This window comes from Artemia franciscana, chromosome 13 (assembly GCF_032884065.1).
Source record: "Artemia franciscana chromosome 13, ASM3288406v1, whole genome shotgun sequence".
Taxonomy (NCBI): Eukaryota; Metazoa; Arthropoda; class Branchiopoda; order Anostraca; family Artemiidae; genus Artemia; species Artemia franciscana.
Genome location: NC_088875.1, coordinates 43648873 through 43669648, shown reverse-complemented (window position 1 = coordinate 43669648; position 20776 = coordinate 43648873). Strand labels below are relative to the sequence as shown.

Sequence of the window (20776 nt, the reverse complement as noted above, 5' to 3'; positions counted from 1 at the left end):
AATCAGCATTAAAATGCAATTTTTTGATGTAGCTATTGGTATCAAAATTCCATTTTTTAGAGTTTTGGCTACTATTGAGCCGGGTCGCTCCTTACTACAGTTCGTTACGAACTGTTTGATGACCCTTGAATCACAAAGGCCGTAGAATAAATAGCTGAAATTACTAAAAATGCTTCAGCGTAAAGAGTAAGGCTATCATGGAGGAAATAAACCCTCATGTAAATAACATTTTCTGTTCATTCTAAATTTTAATGCGGATCCTAACTTCCAGTTGAAAAAAACTTGTTTTTATTTATTTTCTCTTTTTTTTTAAAATAATGATAGAAAATCCTGCACCCCCTTCATGGAAATTTTCCTCCTTCATGATAAATTACTCCATGGAAAGATCTTCCCCTGTAACCCCATCCCCCGACCCACCCCATACTAACGCCAGAAAGTCCCCCTGAAAACGGCTGTACAGTTCGTAATAACCATTACTATTATGTAAGCAATGGTCAAAGTTTGTAACTTGCATCCCCTCCCCTAGGAACTGTGGGGGATTAAGTCGTCCCCAAAGACAAAGTTATTAGGTTTTTCGACTATGTTGAACAGATTGGCTATTTCAAAATTTTGACCCGGTGAATTTGGGAAAACATTGAGCGTGGGAGGGGGCCTAGGTGCCCTCCAATTTTTTGGTCGCTTAAAAAAGGCACTAGAACTTTTAATTTTCGTTATAATGAGCCCTCTCACGACATTCTAGGACCACTGGGTCGATACGATCATCCCTGGGAAAAAAACGACAACAAAACAAATAAACAAACAAATGGCCAAAAATACGAAATGCCACATTTTTGCAGATAAGAGCTTGAAACTTCTACATTAGGGTTGTCGTATAGGCAGAATATGATTTTGTGATTTTCGTTAACGTTCTATGACTTTTAGGGGGTGTTTCCCCCTGTTTTCTAAAATAAGGTGAATTTTCTCAGGCTCGTAGCTTTTAATGGGTACGACTAAACTTAATGAAACTTATATATTTAAAATCAACATTAAAATTCGATTCTTTTCATGTAGTTATTGGTATAAAAATTTCGTTATTTAGAGTTTCGGTTACTATTGAGCCGAATCGCTTCTTACTACAGTTCGTTACCACGAACTGTTTGACAATACAATGGTCAATACTTCGGTGACAATATTTCGATCACTTTTAACGCTTGGAACGGCACTATAACTTTTAATTTCGAATAAAATAAGCAGCTTCCTTCAAAGTGTGTACGACTGCTACTTGCACAGTAGCCTATTATGCCCCCGAGGTAAAGCTTATAGCCCTTGCCCCCTGGTTCTAGGGATTGTGTCACCCCCGACGGCATTATTATATGATCTTTGGACTATTTTGAACAAAACGACTGTCTCAAAAGTTAGATTAGATGCATTTGGGGAAAAAAGGGCTCAGGGGGGAATGGAAATTATTTGCCCTACAATCACTTTTGACTCTTTAAAAGAGATATAGAACTTTTAATTTCACTTTTAATTACTAAAAAGTAAATTGAACTTTCAATTACCTTTTCTATACAAATTGTATACCCCCGGGAATACATTAAAAACCTTGTCCTTGGGCTAGCGGGTTTAATATTGACCCCAAAAGCATTGTCGTATAATCTTTAGACTATTTTAAACAAAATAACTATCTCAAATTTTTGATAAGAGCATTTAGAGAAATGTAGAGGGGTGGGGGGCTGTTGCCCTCATATTACTTTTTAGTCTTAAGGTAAGGAACTATAACTTTAAATTTACAATCAAATGAGCTTTCCATTCCCTTAAACCTTGTATGCCCCTGGTGAACAACTTACAACCTTGGACCGCAAGCTCTAGGGGCTTTGTCATCCCAGAGGTGTTGTTATAAGATACATTGACTATTTTAAACAAAATGGCAAGCTGAAAATTTTAATTGGATCCGCTTAGGGAAAAATAGAGGGGGGGGGCTAGTTTCCTTCCGATCATTTTTGACTCTTAAAATGAAACTAGAACTTACAATATTTAATCAAATAAGCCCCTTCAGAAATTTATATGGCCAGCCCTTTTACAAGAACTTTAAAGGCCCCAGCTGTGCAAGGGTCCCAGCAAAAAAATTTCCAGGGTGGTCAAACACCAAAATATAAGTAGTGGTTGGGTGACAGAAAATATATTTCAGGAAGTTCGTTTCATTGGAATAAGTTTATTTTAAATAATTTTAGGAAAGACTCTCAAATAAAAAGAGCAATTAAATTGTAAGCAAAATGAAGCCAAATACAGTAAATTTTAAATGTCTAGCTTTCCTGGAAAAGGGATCAATTTATTTAATCAATAATGTATTTAATTATTATGTATTTAATTTTAAAAGAAAATCAAATTAAAAAAAAATTAGAGAAAGATTTATTGCTTCAGTAGATTATAACACATGTAGACTTGTCTTTATGCACTTTTCTACGCCTTAGAATAGTTTACATTAGAAGTAGAAATGCTCAAAAATCATCCTGCCTGCATCGATACCACGTTTTGGTTTTACAATGGCCATGTAAAATGTACTTATTTCATAACAAGACAATTCTCATCCTCGAACTGAAATCTCTTATGTATTCAGACACTAAAAAAAATAGAATTGTAAAAGAAAAACAAATTTTAAACTTACTATCCAGCTGCCAAATTAGCCTTCTTTCTTTTTATTGTCTTATTCAACTAAATAAAATGAGCAGGTTCAAAAAAATTTTCGTCAAAAGAGAATCTTATCAAATATTTTATGATTAAAAAACGGGAAGCATAGAAACTGTGGAGAAGGCTTATTCAATTGGAAATCAAAAGTTCTTGTACCATTCCTAAAGGTCAAAAGTGATTGGAGGGTAACCATCCCTATCTTCGCACCTTTTAATCCCAAATTTATCAGATTAAAATTATGAAATAGCCATTTTGTTCAGAATAGTCCAAAAATCAAATAACTAACTTAAGGGGTCGAAAAATTTCCCCTAGCCCTGGGACAACGGCTTATTTATGGGATAGCTTTGATTTATAGGACAGGGGTTGTAAGTTATGAAAGTTGCTTTTTGTTACTTTGATACTTACTTTACTTTGATACTTTGTTAAATTTTGATACTTTGATTAAATTAAAAAGCAAGCTTTGTAAATGAAATTAAGGAGTAGCATTAAAGCCCACAGCGAACAGAAGTTATTCCGTATATGAAGGATTGCCCCCTATTCAATACGTTGCTTTTTATGATAAGGCTCTTAATGCTTTCTAAAAATATTTCTATTCTAATTAAACGGCCCAAGTTTTTCTGTAACCGTTCATAAGAAAAGTTGGGGCAAGCAGTCAAACTTTAGTGGATGGAAAATCCTTCATATATGGAATAATTTCTGTTGTTTATGTTCCTTCTTAATTAATGATGCTTCTCAGTTTAAGTTAAATAAAAACCTGTTTTTCATTTAATTTCTGATTGTTCTTCAAGCCAGTAACTCTGGCTCACCCTCCGTGAAATATACCCCCCACGAGGAAAACTCCGTGAAAATTTCATTCGAAGTAAATTACAAACCTCCCCTTCCCCTGTGAAGTTCCCTCCAGACAGTTTAACCTCGTTGAAAATCTCCCCATCGTGAAATTTTTTACAAACAATTCTACCTGAAAAATTCTTAGTATATTTTGATTTTGAAAAATACTAATTTCTTATTTGTTTCTCATTTCAGTCTAGAAATACCCCTTTCCGTGGAAATTTTTTCCCAAAAATCAAAACACGAGGAAAATAACCATCGGGTAATTCTCCTGGAACATCTCCACCGAGGTGGCAAAGAGAATGTAAGACAACTAAAATAAATTTCGTATACGAATTCTATAAGATCTACGTAGTTTAAAATTTTCCCTGATAAATTCACCCCAAAGATATCTTCCTCCCCAAAGAAAATTATCCCTATTGAAATCAAGTCCAAGCAAAAAATCCCTCCCTACGAAAAATGTCTGTATATTTCCCAATAGCGCATACTATACCTAATCGACGGGCGAATTTCATAACTTACAGGCCTCTCTGCACAGACTAGGGGTCATTTTACCCCTAAAGACATAATTATTTTATTGTGCTGAATTTTATGTATCTGGAATCAGCCTAATGAGATGATTATCTTAATGTATCTATTGATACCAGATTCCGTTGCACATAGTTTTGGTTACTGTTGAGCCGAGTTGCTCTTTACTTACAGATCGTTACTGCAAACTGCTAGATGGGAATTTAATGTTGAAAAAAATAAATTTAAACAGGGAATTTTGAAAGACACAGATTTTTGGCAATCAAAAACGAACAAAAATTAAATAAAATTAAAATCCGAAAAAGAAGTTTAAAAACCTATAATAATTCAAACTCAAAACGACCAAAAATCACTATCAAGGAACAAACAAAGCTCAAAACGAACAAAAACTAAAAATACAGCCAAGACAAACAAAATTACAAAAGGTGAAAATATAAATGAGTAAAAATATTCTAAAACAAGAAAAATTTATATTGAATATGCAAATCAAGCTAAAAACGGACAAATCACCACAAACAAGCGTTTGGCTGCTCTGCCCCCCCCCCTCCCTAACTGTAAGAGTCAATAGCCTACTTCGTCATTAGCGTTTAATTGAAAATTAATTATAATTCAAATTTTTCCTTTTGTACGTGAAACGAATTTAAAAATAAAATAAAATTACAGTGAAATAAAATTTGGACTAATGAGCTTTCAGCAATAAATATTATTACATATCAAATAATAAATTTCATTTTATGACTTCTTTCCAAGACTGTTCAAGAAAAAAGTTCAAAAACAAGAGTTTGTATATTTACCCTTTCCTTTATCTGTAAAAGTCTTAAGCCTACGGCAACATTGGCGCTTCACTGAAAGCTAATTACAAATGTTTTAGTTTGGACTTATTACAGCATTAGAAATAAATGAAATTTTTTTTGAAATAGAATCTTGAGCTGATTAGCTTTCAGCAATTAATATAATTTTATATGACATATTCAGTTTAATTTTATTAGTTCCTTCCAAGACTATTCAAAACACATCGTTTTCAGTAAAAGACACAGTAAACTTTAGCTTTCTGCATTTAGTGAAATGTTTCAATAGCCGAAGTCTGGTTTGTAGTAATTTTTGCTCATTTTAAACGTTTTTTGCATATAAAATATAAGCTTTACTTGTTTAACGATTGATTTATTCTATTATATTAATACCTATTGTATGTTTCGTGGCTATGACTGTTAATTTAATTTCTCTTCGTTTTGGGTTTCATTAATTTCTTTAATTAATAATAAATTCTGGCTCAATTACTACAGGTTTTTATTTCGGCTGATCTTGAGTTTAACATAGCTTGGCTTTTCTTAGGAAAACTTCAGTTTCGGAAAGTTTTTCTTTAATTACTTCAATAAGAAAGACTGCCCTTTACAGTTTTGCAGTTTTTGGTAATACCAGGAACGAAACTACAAAAAAGAAACAGGGAAAAAATCAGCAAAACAGAAGCTATGGCACCTAATCGCTTAAAATGGTTTAGCTTGCCTTTATTCATCATTTGAAATCATTTTTTTTTTCACAATAAAATGAATTTAAGACTTCAAAGAAAAGAAGTTTAAAGTATATTTTGTGTGCCATAGCAGGGTTTCTTGAAGTTGCTACGCGTACCTCCGGGGATGTGAGAAGTGTTAGGTGAGGGTACTAATTGGAACAGAGTTGGGGGGGGGGCACACATGGCTTCAAATTTCAGTTGAATTTTTGTTTTATCTACACTGTACAAAGGTCCAGATTTCTTTGCTGGTTAAAAGATTGTTAGTGTTTGGATTTTTACAGACGAATAACATTATCAAATTTAATTAAACCGTTTTAATCGTCGATTATCACAGTTTGATTTGGTAACACTGACGAAATTGTTTTGTACCTTTAAAAACCTTATAGTCTTAACTCGACAAAAAAGAAATATCTTAGAAAATCTCAGTTTCCATGTATGAATAGACCTAAGATAGGTTCAGAGGAACAAGAAATGTTTTTTGTGTACTGGCGATGACCTTAGCAAAATATTGATAACTTCTTCTGATTGCAGGCCCCCTTCCTCGGTCAACATGTGCATCAGAATGCTTGCTACGTAAGTAGTTTTATTTTATGTATGTTGTCTGTCAATTTCCTAGACATGTTTCTTATTTTACAATTTATTCTGTTCTTTTTCCTCTTATTTTGTTCTTCTTATGATTATGTTTTTATTTTATCAGTATTCATTTTATTATCTTACTAGTGTTGGCAGTCAGATTATTATAAAGGACAATTCTGAGATTCTACTGTAGAGGGAGAAGAGAGTTCTTTGCAATAGCCTGCTTTAAATGTACAGGCAATGGCTTTAAGCATTTTGCAATTACTTTGACAGTTATGACAACCCTCGGAACAAAATCCTGTTTCAAGAAAAAAGCTGTGTGATTTTAATGACAATTTTTTTTCAAACAGTTCGTTGTAACGAACAGTAAGGAGCGACCCGGCTCAATAGTAAACGAAACTCTACAAAACGGAATTTTGATGCTAAAATATACATAAAAAGAATCAGATTTTCATGCTAATTTTAAATATATAAGTTTCATCAAATTTAATCGTTGTCATCAAAAAGGAAAATAGGGGGAAACAACCCTTAAAAGTCATAAAATCTTAACGAAAATCACACCATCGCATTCGTCATATCAGAGAACCCTATAGCAAAAATTTCAAGCTGCTATCTACAAAAATGTGGAATTTCATATTTTTTGCAAGAAGACAAATCACGGGTGCGTGTTTATTTGTTTTTTTTTTTCCCCAGGGGTCATCGTATCGACCAAGTGGTCCTAGAATGTCGCAATAGGGCTCATTCTAACGCAAATGAAAAGTTCTAGTGCCCTTTTTAAGTGACCAAAAAAATTGGAGGGCACCTAGGCCCCCTCCCCCGCTCATTTTTTCTCCAAAATCAACGGATCAAAATTTTGAGATTGCCATTTTTTCCGCATAGTCAAAAACCATAATAACTATGTCTTTGGGAATGACTTAATCCCCCACAGTCCCTGGGGGAGGGGCTGCAAGTTACAAACTTCGACCAGTGTTTACATATAATAATGGTTATTGGGAAGTGTACAGACCTTTTCAGGGGAATTTTTTTTAGTTTTGGGGGTGGGGTTGTGGGTTTTAGGCGAGGGGGCTATGTGGGAGGATCTTTCCTTGGAGAAATATGTCATGGGAGAACAGAAATTCAATGAAAAGGGCGCAGGATTTTGTAAAATTACTATACAAAAACAATGAAAAAATAAACATGAAAACGTTTTTTCAATTGAAAGTAAGGAGTAGCATTGAAACTTAAAACGAACAGAGATTATTACGCATATGAGGGGTTCTAAAAATACTTTAGCATAAAGAGCGAGGTAATTAGGAGGAGATAAATACCTCGCTCTTTATGCTATAGTGTTTTTAGTAATTTCAACTATTTATTCTACGGCCTTTCTGATTCAGGGGTCATTCTTAAAAAATTGGGACAAAACTTACGATTTAGTGTAAAGAGCAAGGTATTAACGAGGGTACAAACCCCCTCATATACATAATAAAAATTTAAGAATATAAAAGTTTGTTACGTAAGTTATAATTTACGTATATTTTTTACTAATAAAAACATTCGTTAAAAATTAAAATTTATAGTTGCCTTTTTATGTAACCGAAAAATTGCAGGGCAACTAGTTCCTTTCCCCACCCTTTATCTCTCAAAATCGTCTGATCAAAACTAAGAGAAAGCCATTTAGCCAAAAAAGGAATTAATATGCAAATTTCATTTTAATAATTAATGTGTGGAGAACCAAAATCAAACATGCATAAATTCAAAAACGTTCAGAAATTATATAAAAAAACTAGTTTTTTTTTAACTGAAAGTAAGGAGCGACATTAAAACATAAAACGAACAGAAATTACTCCGTACATGAAATGGGTTGTCTCCTCCGCAATCCCTCGCTCTTTACGCTAAAGTTTGTCTCTTTGCCACAATTCTGTTTTTTAAAACAATTAAAAGCTTTAGCGTAAAGAGCAAGGGATTGCAGAGGGGACAACCCATTTCATATACGGAGTAATTTCTGTTCGTTTTAAGTTTTAATGTCGCTCCTTACTTTCAGTTAAAAAAACTAGTTTTTTTTATGTAATTCTAAATTGGAATGAGTGGCCAGAAATTTTCATCAATCAAAATATTTGATACTATTTCTATTTAAAATATCCTTAGCATTTCAAAGCAGGAATTATAAATGTGAAAGAAAGTCTGATACTGATTTTGAGTTTAGTATTCAAAGCTACATTGAAATGCTTCCCAAGACAATATCAGTAATAAAAATCTTCTAAAATATCAAAATTACCAAAATTACGGAGTTTGAAAAATAAACATTGTTCGATAGGTTTGGGTGATTGCAGAATTTTATTTAAGTATTCTGATTCAGCATAAAAAGTTTCCTGACCAACTGGGGGAGGATCCTGGATTTTCTTTAGGGGGAGACGAAATAATTCGCTTGGATAAACTTGCAAACAAAGAAATACCTGCAATTTAAAGGGAACCTCGACAATTATGTGTCGTAGCTAGGCAGTGGAAATGATCGTAAAATTAATCTAAAATCTAGAGAGGGTTAAAGTTCTAATAAATCTGTTGAAATTAAAATAATATAAAAATATTGATACAAAAATAATAAGTTATAAAAACCACCCCGTTATAAAATAAGCTATTCACAATCTATAAAAAAAAATGATATTTAATATTTCTGGATAATGTTTTGCCTTTGCACTTCTGACCACTATAGCGAGTGAGTTAAGCTTTCTATTGTCAAAAATAAAAAATGGTCTTAAGCCAATTTTTTGGGGTCATGCACTATTTTTGACAATTTTTTTTAGGTCAAATCATTTAGCATGTCGCCTAACTTTGTGGCATCACTTAGTGGCTATGATAGTAATGAAGAGTAGGAAATGAGGATAAATATACTACTTGTATATTCGTAAAATATATATTAGGCATTAAATACTAGTTCTTTTAGGAATGTAACAAGAAAAACAAAACGAAAAGAGAGAATTGCTTAGAAGATATTTAAAACAAAGGTTAATGTATCTCTTCTATTTAACGTAAAATATTCGAATAAAGACCAAAATCGTCAGAAATGTCAGAAATCGTCAGCATGTAGGTATTTGCTTCAAACTAAGTAAAAAAAACACTCCGTAAAAAAACAAATAATTATGTGTTTGTTATTTTCGTATTTGATAAGTATAGATTGGTGATTTAGATTCTCAGGGTTTCAAGCTGCGGTAGATTTATAATTAATATTTTTTGAAATCTCGTGATTTCTAGATATACAATTCAAACGTTTAAATCTCGATACACTTCTATTGAGCACAAAAATGGAAATTTGAAATTTGATTCAGATTTAGTATTAAGCAAGAGAATCGTCCTGCAACAATTTTGATTTGTAAACAACTAATTGTGGAAATATTATTGTAAATATAGCAGTTTAGACAATTTTATGGATAAATATATGTAACCCCTATACAAAACATAACCAAACTTTGTGACTGGCTGGTATTGAAAAAGTGAGAAATTCTGAAGTAATATTGTAGTTGTATTCTATTTTTATAGTTAACTCAAGTTGTCTGAATTTCCACTTTTTATCAACAGTTTATTGGTAAATGTTTGAGAAAAAATCGATCCCATTCCGCTGATTCAAACTGAGAATTCAGTAACCCATCTATACCAGCTAGATAAAAAAAATAAACACTTGGTTATTTGCCTTCTCTTATGAACAATTTTTCGTAAATTTATTTTTCTTAAAAGATTATTCCGACCGCGGAAAGAGAGTCTGAACTCATATGCTTAGTTTTAAGCATATACTTATACGAGCTTTTATTAAAGTTCTAAAGAATTTGGGCTTTATTTTAATGTTTAGGCTGAACAGAGGAGGTGATATTTCATATATCGCGGAGCTTTAATTAGATGAAAATAAGCAGTAAAATGGCCACCATTTCGTCATCAAAATCTAAAACTTAAACTAATAATTTTTGTGCATCTCATTTACTTTCTATTATACATGTAGCGTTTTACCAATGTTATGATTTATTTAAACCCGTTCATCTGGAACAAAAGGCATTATACAGCAACAGCAAGCAGTTAACATCAAATAAGGACAAGGACAGCAAGCAGGCATATCATCACTTAACATCCATGATATTACATCCTCCTTTTCCCTAGAAAAAGATTCTTATCACTTACTGGCAGTGGAGACCCAACTGTTAGTACTGTTACTAACGTCTCCCAGAGAAGGTACTACACTCGCTTCTCTTCACTTTGTACGGACACAAAACCAAACTAGAGAACTCCTCATATGGCACTGATTTAACATACACTCGAGAGATTGGCGCTTGGATCACTTCTCACCGGGTATTATATACATTATGTACAGATTTCAACTTCTCTTCTCCCTTAACATCTCTCATCACTTAACATCCTTGATATTACAATACATATCCCTTAAAAAACAACAATGTTGTAAAACATTATTGTTTATATTGTTACATTATTGTTATAAACATGCTTAGTAAAATGTAATGACGTAAATTAGTAAATTTGTAAATAGTAATGATATCAATTTTTTTGCTCCAGTAGCAAGGCTCAAAAGCAAATTTTTTACAGTAAAAAGAAGTAAATTTTTTGCTTTTCAGCCCTGTTGTGACAGCAAAATCCCAAAATATCATTTCGACAGCATAAAGAAGTTAAAATTTAAAATTTCCCCTCCTTGTTTATTACGAAATGAAGACTTTTGCCTTCCATTTAACTTTTGTAGTAATACAGACAGATTCCCTTGATAAACCTAAATTTAGTTATAATACTTTTTGGTGGTATAGGACATTGGTAAAACCTATGGACCAGGGAAGGTAATCACAAAGGGTGTGTGAATGCAGAGGGTGAGTGGCCCCAACCCCCCATTGCATTTCCTGGCTGAGTGGCCGTGAAACGGAGATCAGCACCGCCGATTTGGACCTTAAGGGTCTAGTGCCGTCTTACTTACTTTGCTTTTTTTTGGTGAAACCTAACAGAGACCGCAAAAAGTGACTAGAACCTATTAAAGGGGCTGTTTCCTCCTCAACGCCCCGCTCTTTACGCTAAAGTTTGATTCTTTCTCTCAACTATACTTTTTAAAACAATAAAAAAAATTCAGCGTAAAGAGCACGGCGTTGAAGACGGACCATCCCCTTTCATACATGGAGTAATTTCTGTTTGCTTTAAGTTGTAATGTCTCTCCTTATTTTCAGTTAAAAATTTGTTTTTAAAATTTTAATTCCTGAACGTTTTTGAATTAATGCAAGTTTGATTTTGGCTTTCCACACATGAATAATTAAAACGGCATCTGCCAATTAATTTTTTTTTACTAGATGGCGTTCTCTTATTTTTGATAAGACAATTTGTTTGAAAAGATGTGGGGGAGGGTGCCTAGTTGCCCTCCAATATTTCGGCTAGTTATAAAGGCAATTAGATTTTTTAATTTTTAAGGAACGTTTTAATTGGTAAAAAATATACCTAATTTAAGAACTAACTTACGTAACGAACTTCTATATTCGTATATTTTTATCATATATGTAAGGGGTTTGCCCCCTCGTTAATGCCTCGTTCTTTACATTAAAGCTTTAATTTGTCCCAAATCTTTAAGAGTGACCCCTGAATCACACAGGCCACAGAATAAATAGTTGAAATTACTAAAAATACTTTAGTGCAAAGCACGAGGTATTTAGGAGGAGATAAGCCCCTTTTATACGTAATAGTCTTTGTTCGTTTTAAGTTTTAATACTGCTCCTTACTTTCAGTTGATTTTTTCATTTTTTAAAAATAATGCTAGAAAATCCTGCACCCCCTTCATGGAATTTCTCTTCCCCCACGACAAATTCCTCCAAGGGAATGTCCTCCCATGTAGCCCCTTCCCCTCAACCTCCCTCAACCAAAAATCCCCCTGAAAACGTCTCTACACTTCCCAATAACCATTATGGTAGGTTAACACTGGTCAAAGTATGTAGCTTGCAGCCCCTCCTCCTGGACTGTGGGGCGGTAAGTCAGCCCTAAAGACATTGTTATTTTGTTTTTCAACTATGCTGAACAAAATGGCTCTCTTAAAATTTTTATCTTATGACTTTGGGAAAAATGAGCGTGGGAGGGGGCCCAGGTGCCCTCCAACTTTCTTGTCACTTTAAAAGGAAACTAGAACTTTTATTTTTCGTTAGAAGAAGCCCTCTAGCGAAATTATAGGACCACTTGGTCGATATGATCACCCCTGAAAAAAAACAAAAAAAACAAAAAAACAAACAAATAAGTACGCACTCGTGATCGGTCTTCTGGTAAAAAATACGAAGCTCCACATTTTTGTAGATAGGAGCTTGAAACTTCTACAGTTGGATTCTCTAATCTGCTGAATGCGATGGTGTGCTTTTCGTTAAGATTATATTACTTTTAGGTGGGGGTTTCTCCCTATTTTCCAAAATAAGGCAAATTTACTCAGGCCTGTTACTTTTGATGAATAAGTTTAAATTGGATGAAACTTGTATATTTAAAATCAGCATAAAATTTTGATTCCTTTGATGTATCTATTAGTATTAAAATTCTGTTTTTAGAGTTTCGTTTACTATTGAACCAGGTCGCTCCTTACTACAGTTCGTTACCACGAACTGTTTGATACTAGCAAGGTAAGTGAAACTGCCCACCTGATCAATCTTTTTAGTACCTAACGTCACATTTTCGTCTTCACTTACTCCTAGCCTTAGAGACTTAGTCTTCTTAATATTAATTTTCAAACCTATTCTAGCACTCTGAACTCGTAAGACCTCTAAAAAATCATTCATTTTGCTCACTCTTTCATCTAATATGCTTAAATCATCAGCATAAGCTAAGTCCAGAGGAGTTTTTCCTCCCTATTTGATTTCGTGTCTCCGATTGCCTTTCCCGTGCTCCTTAAGACGAAGTCCATCATAATTATTCATATAAAAGGGGATAGAACACAGCCCTGCTTAACTCCTGATTTAATACAAAACCAGTTGCTAACCTCATTTCCTACCTTAACCGAAGTAGTTTTTTCTTGTACAAGGCACAAATCACTTAAATGTATTTGTCTGGTATACCATATATAAGTAAGACCTTTGCTAAAGCTCTTTTGTCAACAGAATTGAACACTTCTTCTTAATCGATAATACCGAGGACCGAAGCGCGTGCCAAATTTAATGAGAAAATAACAAGGCCCCAAACCAATTATTAAGTTGTATCTCCCTTTTGGCTGTTCGCTTGTTTTTGGGATTCACCAGTTTGTTAGCTTTCAAAAATATGCCGTCGAGAAGCGTTATCAAATTTAAACTAGACCTACATTGCCTGAGTAACGTGAAGTGTTGCGGCAACCTTTGTCCGGCTTCACCGAATAAAGTGTTGCAAGAGCAACACTTTGGTTTTGTTCCTTTGCTATCAGTTAAATGCTGGAGTTTTTAGCCTATCGAAGCTTTTGAAACGTTAGGTTCAAAGAAGAACACGATCAGTAATCACAGGATTAAAGGCTATTCCTCAGCGTTAAAAAAACAACAATAAAAAAATTGACTAAATCGACTTTGCAGACAGTTGAACTTTATCCTTTTCAATCGTAGACATCGCGATGGATGAAAGCTTAGAACAATGTCTTATATAATCCAGTTGGTATTATAAAGCTATCTGTAACTTTTCAGGATCAAAATATTATAAATGACACTATTACTTATGAAGAAACTATTATGACATATTTTTTATCAGCTCATCAAGAGCTATCGATAATACCGAAAGAAGGGACTAAATTGACTTTGCAGCCAGTTGAACGTTATCCTTATCAATCGTAGACATCGTGACGGATGAAAACTTGAAACAGTATCTTATATGATCTAGTTGGTATTATAAAGGTATCTGTAACTTTTCAGGATCAAAATACCATACATGACACACTATTAATTATTACGAAACTGCCTCGTCGTTTTACGTTATCGTATGTACCCGTTGCGTAAACACTTAATTCTAGGTTACAATGAGTATGGGTAGGTCACACCAACTAGAAAAATTTACAAACCCCTCTTCACTGAAGATTATTGTAGCCTAACAGACGATTATTATTTACAAGTCCCCTGCATGTCTTACCACTGGAAACAAATTGGTCTTGCCATCAAATACACCGGAAACAAATAATAAGTAAACCAACTAGCAAAAGTTTTAAACCCCTTATTGCCGAAGATAATTATGGTCTAACAGCCGACTGTTGCTTACAAGTCCTCTACTTGTCTCACAATTGGTATCGGCCTATTTTTGGTTTCCGTGTGTACCCTACTACTGAAGTTGTCAACCCCTTGAAACTTTCAAACTAGTATATCTCATGAAGGAATTTTTGTACCGAAAAATGGATGACATATACTTTGATCATCTCATCAAGAGCTATCGATTGTCTTAAAAAAAAATTCTATCTGTCTTAGTTTATAAGTTGATTTTTTTTGCCGCAGGCCAACTTTCTAACGTCACAACTTAGAAAGGAGCAAAGGATAAGCTCCAATTTCTTTAGCAATGACAGAAATTTTAAATTTTAAGAGGTACATCTGATAACATTTCTTTACCTCAATCCCAAGTCTGAAAATCAAATGATAAACCCAGCCGAATCACGAACAGAAATGGGTAGAAACAATAGATGGCAGCCCTTTCGGACCCGTGGGAAAATGCCGCTTTTTTCCTTCTGTCAATATTTCTGTTTATCACTCAAAGAAGATTTATTTGCGGTGAGGCCGGTTAACTGCCGCATATATTGAACACAGAATTTAGTCCATCTTCAGTTTGAAAGTGGTGCCTGCCTGCTTGCCTGCTAGAACAGAGCTTTCCACTCAAAAGCAGAAATAAGGTTTAATGAAACGAAAGATTTGCTACACAACTTCAGATACTTCTCTCTGACATAGGCTATATAACTCCTTTTCACTTCGCACACCATAGTCTCTGGCTCGTGGACAAGCAAAAACCATCCTTTTTGGCACCAGGCAAGAGTTCTGCGGAGCTTTCCAAAATGTAACGCCATAGTCATCAATCCGGCCTGAGGTCCACACTTTCCGTAAAAACCCCACACGTTAGACCCTTACCAGTTTCCAGAAATAAGCCGAGATCTGCGGCATAGGAAAAAAAAAAAAAAAAACCGGGACAAAACCAAAGTCTTGCTCTCGCAACACAATTATTAGGTCTTCTTATTAGTTTGCATTGTTCAACGTCACAACACGTACAAAAATGTGAATATGTCCCCAAACCTCATAATTTTGAAATAGGTAAAGCAAACCTCTTAGACAATTGTGGCTGTTAGGCATAATTAGACCTAAGCTAAGAATATTTTTTTTTGACGTCATTGACATTTTAAAGCCATAACCCACATTTAAGAATCCCAGACTTTCCAAAGTTACTCATGTTAAAATATTAAAACCTAATATAATTTTTTATTTTAGGTTTGGCTATACCAAACTCATTTAATAACTTTTTTTTTACAGCTATGAATCCCAAGTTCTCCTATGAAGCTGGAAAGGCTAAAAATATTTTAAAAAAATATTTTTTAAGACATCATTGGTATTTGAAAGCCTTATCCCACAGCTAAGAATCCCAGCTTGTTCAAAGTTACTCAAGTTAAAATATTAAAACCTAATATAATTTTTCATTTGTGGGTGGGCTATACCAAACTCAATTAATCACAATTTTTTACAGCTATGAATCCTAAGTTCTTCTATGAAGTTGGAAAAGCATATGTATACAAATTTCACACAGTAACGGACACGGCTATAATTGGCACCAGCAAAGATTTCGCCATCGTCACTCTCAGCCGGTGTCGCTACTGTTAATGTTCTGAACCCGTGCGACTTTAGCTTGCAGATAAGCAAAACTAAAGTAAGAGCATCTAATGAAAAGGTAAGATAAAATGCATTCTAAAAACTAATCATATTGCGGTTACTACAAATCCCTCAGCTTTCTTTACAACAAACAAGATTTATGATATAAGTGCCAGTATCGCCAAATTGGCTATAATGGGTAATATTCTTTAAACTGATTATATAGCGGTTAATACCAATACTGACACTTTGGTTTTAGTTGGGAACTGACGAATACGGGCTACTTGAACCTGAAATACTAAGGGAATGGGGTGGAAATGTGTGCATTTGGAATAGTGACAGACAGGTATGAAAAAAAGAAAAAGAAACATCGATGTTACAAAACAATGCAGACCAATAACAGAGAAGACAAAGAGGCATGTAGCAAAATTTAGACTGTAAGACTAGATATGTAAGTTTGAAAAATACTTCAATATCCAAAGTGCCATAAGAGACTAGCACATTAGAATGTTATTTAATTTCTCACACCTTAAAAAAACGAACAAAATTAAAAAATGCAGGTAAGGAGTCTAAAATTAATCTACAATTTTTCACATTAATTAAGAACAATTTCCACTGAAAATTGCTTCCAATATACCTTATTTTAAAGGCAAAGAGCGCCTAAGAAAATGCAGACAAAACCAATCAACTTAAATTTTGACAATGTCATTCATTCACAAGCGCTTTATTGCCTTGTTCAAGACAATGTCATGACAATGACATTTTGACAATGTCATTCATTCACAAGCGCTTTATTGCCTAGTTCAAGGAGGAGTCAATTTTTCTGTTGTAAATGCTCTTCAATAATGATATTGTAATTTGTTTGTTCTGTTGAAATGGATGTCTGATATATGAGCCAATCACATTAGATAATGGAGTCAGACAAGTTGGTGCGCTGTCTCCATATATTTTTCAAATTGTGTTCTTGCTGGTTATCTGCAAATGTTCTCTCCTATCTTGTTTTAAAAATGCTAGTGTTAGTGATATATCTTATATTGATGACGTAGTAATAATTAGCCGTACTAGGTCAGGCCTTGATAAAAATCTGCACGGTCCAACTGATGCCCGGAGTAAAGTTGAAATATAAATACTCCAAAATGTGAGTTTCTTTGTTTTAATATTTTTAGCCTCGCTCCTCCTTGGCGTGTGGATACAACTCTACTCAACTCTTTTTCAAAGATGAAATGGCTGGGTATTACTTTTTCTGTTGCGTCTTTGGTTACATTCTCGTCTCTGGCTGCTAGTGCTTTACAGTGTATCCGTATCTATTATGGTAAAATATCACCACATAGTGGAAGGTGGAGTCTTCGAGTCTAGTTTTAGCCTAGTTAGTCTAATCTAGGTTTAGCCTGATTTTTTGCTCTCTAGCAATTTTGTTTTTGTCTGGTTTCTAGCCTTTAATGTGGAAAAAAGACCTTCGTAAATATAATTATATTTATTATATTTACCAAATACTGTAAATTTTTATTATATTTACCAAGACCGTATAGAAATTGAAAATTATTTCTAGTTTTGGACTTCCTAACCAGCTAGTGCTGCCTGATGACACCACTAAAGATCTGAGGGCTGATACTACAAAAAAGATTACTACCAATGATCCTCTCAGTTATTTTTTTTTCCTGACTTGTAATCGGTGGACATAAAAATGTTTTTTTTATGTTTTGCTTTCGTTATTTTTTTTATGTTGTACTTTAATTTTAATTCCTTACAGGCTATATTCTTTTTACTTTTCACTTTACTCCAACATCCATTTTTAAAATACTGTTGGTTACAGAAATACTTACCTACATGGTTATTTAATGATTTTATTGGGATGTATTGAAACCTTTATCGCGAAGAGTGAGGATAGAGGGACCGGTAGTCTCTATCATGTTTACAAGAATCTTATTTTATTACTTAATCATAATTAAATAATCGAAAATTATCAAAAGTAGATACTGACTTTGTTGTCTAGAGGCATTTTATGTGGTCCTGAAAAAGGATGATGTTAACAATATTGACTAACATACATATTTTCGCACATTAGCGAAAACTATAGCCATTAACTGATTGTGAAGAAAGTAACCCGAATTCTGAAAAGAAACAATTTTGATATTGGTAATTGACTGTAAGTAAGGAGTGACTCGGCTCAACAGTAAACCTATTACTGAAAAGAAGGAATTTTCATATTGGTAATGGACTGTAAGTAAGGATTGGTTATATACATGTATATATATATATATATATATATATATATATATATATATATATATATATATATATATATATATATATATATATATATATATATATATATATATATATATATATATATATATAATATATATACTTAACTAAACTTAAAGTACACTGCTCTCTGACAAAACTCACGTGTTATGATACTCACTTATATAATACTCCCGTATAGTATATTATGCCATAGAATCTAAGTTTTCTCTTGCAAAGTTTGTATCCTTCAAAAATATTTTTTAAAAATGAGTCTGATATCAAAATTTTACTCGACATAGCTAGTTGCTGCTTTGTCTGTGACTATTGCCTCAGCATTAGGACACGCAAACGGTTATCACTCAGCTAACTTTATGATTAATATTTAATCACAGCTTAAATATACAATACAGTAATGAAAACTCCTATCTTGCCCATGAGAAGCTTTTGGTACAGATCTCTGAAGTTGGCGCCTCCTAGATCTTGCTGCAACACCATAGGCGGGAACGCAATTTTGTTTTATTTGTCCAATCGCTCCGATGTTTTAGATTCAGACTGCCAGTTTCCTGTCTCCAGCCGCTAGCATCGTTACCGCACACTGTGTCCCAAAAATAAATCGAGTTTTCATAATTGTAATGTATATCCAAGCTGTGTTGTTAATTGTAAATGCATATGACACCTATCTCAATTCAAAAATCACGCTTCTTGAATCGAGATAACATGTATTCAGATTTAAAGATTCTGGATTTTCCCGGGGACTCAGTCAGAAAGTATCGTGAAAAGAATGGAAAATTCAAGTATTTTTATTGGACTTCTTTTCAAGTTTTAAATGCACCTTAAAGAACGGTGATTATCAATATTATCCGCTAAAAGACCACCAAAATCAAAAGAAATATGCAAAATTTTCTGGTGATAATCCAAATATTGTTCTTCTGCTTTTAAGGTGCTAGGCTGAAAGGAAAATAATTTTAAATATTGCATTCTAAAATACATCAAAGAAATTTAGATATTTCGATTCTGTTTTACCAAAGTTGTATATGTTGTATAATGAGAATTTTTAAAATATTTCAAATGTCACTCAAAGCATACAAAAACAATAATAAAAAAAATACACTAGTTCTCATCTAGGCCACACCCAGGAGGAGTTTTTTTATTCTCAAAGGGGGAGATTTTTTCTTTATTCGACGCGTAGAGGCTTTCACACTTCTTCCTGGAAAAAATTGCATTCCTCCTCCCTTGTGTAAAGAATTTGCCCTTTATTATGGACAACCTGGTTTAAACCCCTACTGTTTTGGATAAGAAACCTAGCATTAGACAAATTTAAAAACAAGTTTTTGGAAAAATACAGCTATAGCGTAATTCAGTACGAGGTTATTCCGCTATTCCTCCTCCCTTGTGTAAAGAATTCGCCCTTTATTGTGGACAACCTGGTTCAAACCCCAACTGTTTTTGTATAAGAAACTTAGCATTAGATAAATTTAAAACGATGTTTTTGAAAAAATACAGCTGTAGCGTTATTCTGTATGAGGTTATTCCGTTATTCCTCCTCCCTTGTGTAAAAAATTCGCTCTTTATTATGGAAAACGTGGTTTCAACCTCTACTGTTTTTGGATAAGAAACTTAGCATTAAATAAATTTAAAAACATGTCTTTGAAAAATACAGCTGTAGTGTTACTCCGTATGAGGCTATTCCGTTATTCCTCCTCCCTTGTGTAAAGATTTCGCCCTTTATTATGGACAACCTGGTCTAGACACTCACTGTTTTTGGATAAGAAACTTAGCATTAGATAAATTTAAAAACATGTGTTTGAAAAAATACAGCTGTAGCGTTATTCCGTCTTAGGTTATTCCGTTATTTCTTCTCCCTTTTGTAACGAAGTCGCCCTTTATAGTGGACATCCTTGTTTAAACCCCTACTGTTTTTGGATAAGAAACTTAGCATTAAATAAATTTAAAAATATGTCTTTGAAAAATACAGCTGTAGTGTTACTCCTTATGAGGCTATTCCGTTATTCCTCATCCCTTGTGTAAAGAATTCACCCTTTATTATGTATAACCTGGTTTAAACACTCACTGTTTTTGGATAAGAAACTTAGCATTAGATAAATTAAAAAAAAAATGTGTTTAAGAAAACACAACTGTAGCGTTATTCCGTATGAGGTTATTCTGTTATTTTTACTCCCTTGTGTAAAGAATTCGCCCTTTTTTTATGGACAACCTGGTTTAAACACTCACTGCTTTTGGGTATGAAACTTAGCATTAGATAAATTTAAAAACAAGTTTTTGAAAAAATACAGCTTTAGCGTTATTCCGTTTGAGGTTATTCCGTTATTCCTCTTCCCTTGTGTAAAGAATTCGCCGTTTATTATGGACAACCTGGCTTAAACCCCAACTGTTTTTCGATAAGAAACTTAGCATTAGATAAATTTAAAAACATGTTTTTGAAAAAATGCAGCTGTAGCGTTATTCCTTATCAGGTTATTTCGTTACTCCTCCTCCCTTGTTTAAAGAATTCGCCCCTTATTATCGATAACCTGGTTTAAACTCCCACTGTTTTTGGATAAGAAACTTAGCATTAGACATTTTATTCAATGCAGCATTATTCCGTATGAGGTAAATCATGACTTTTATTCAATGAAGTGAAACCAATGCACAC

At 33.6% G+C, this 20776-nt stretch overlaps 1 protein-coding gene across 3 annotated transcripts in view; it reads left to right on the top strand.

Annotated features, from left to right (window-relative positions):
• Positions 1-20776, top strand: part of LOC136034970 (vitellogenin-like) — a 72481-nt gene that overhangs the window by 12444 nt on the left and 39261 nt on the right. For 2 of the 3 annotated variants that reach the window (XM_065716529.1, XM_065716530.1), the window contains exons 2-3: positions 6065-6106; positions 15755-15955. In XM_065716529.1, the coding sequence (XP_065572601.1) occupies positions 15948-15955 (8 nt within the window). In that variant the 5' untranslated portion in view covers positions 6065-6106; positions 15755-15947. Of the gene's footprint in view, positions 1-6064; positions 6107-15543; positions 15581-15754; positions 15956-20776 lie in introns of those variants that run through there. The other variant, XR_010619307.1, reaches the window with a different exon arrangement.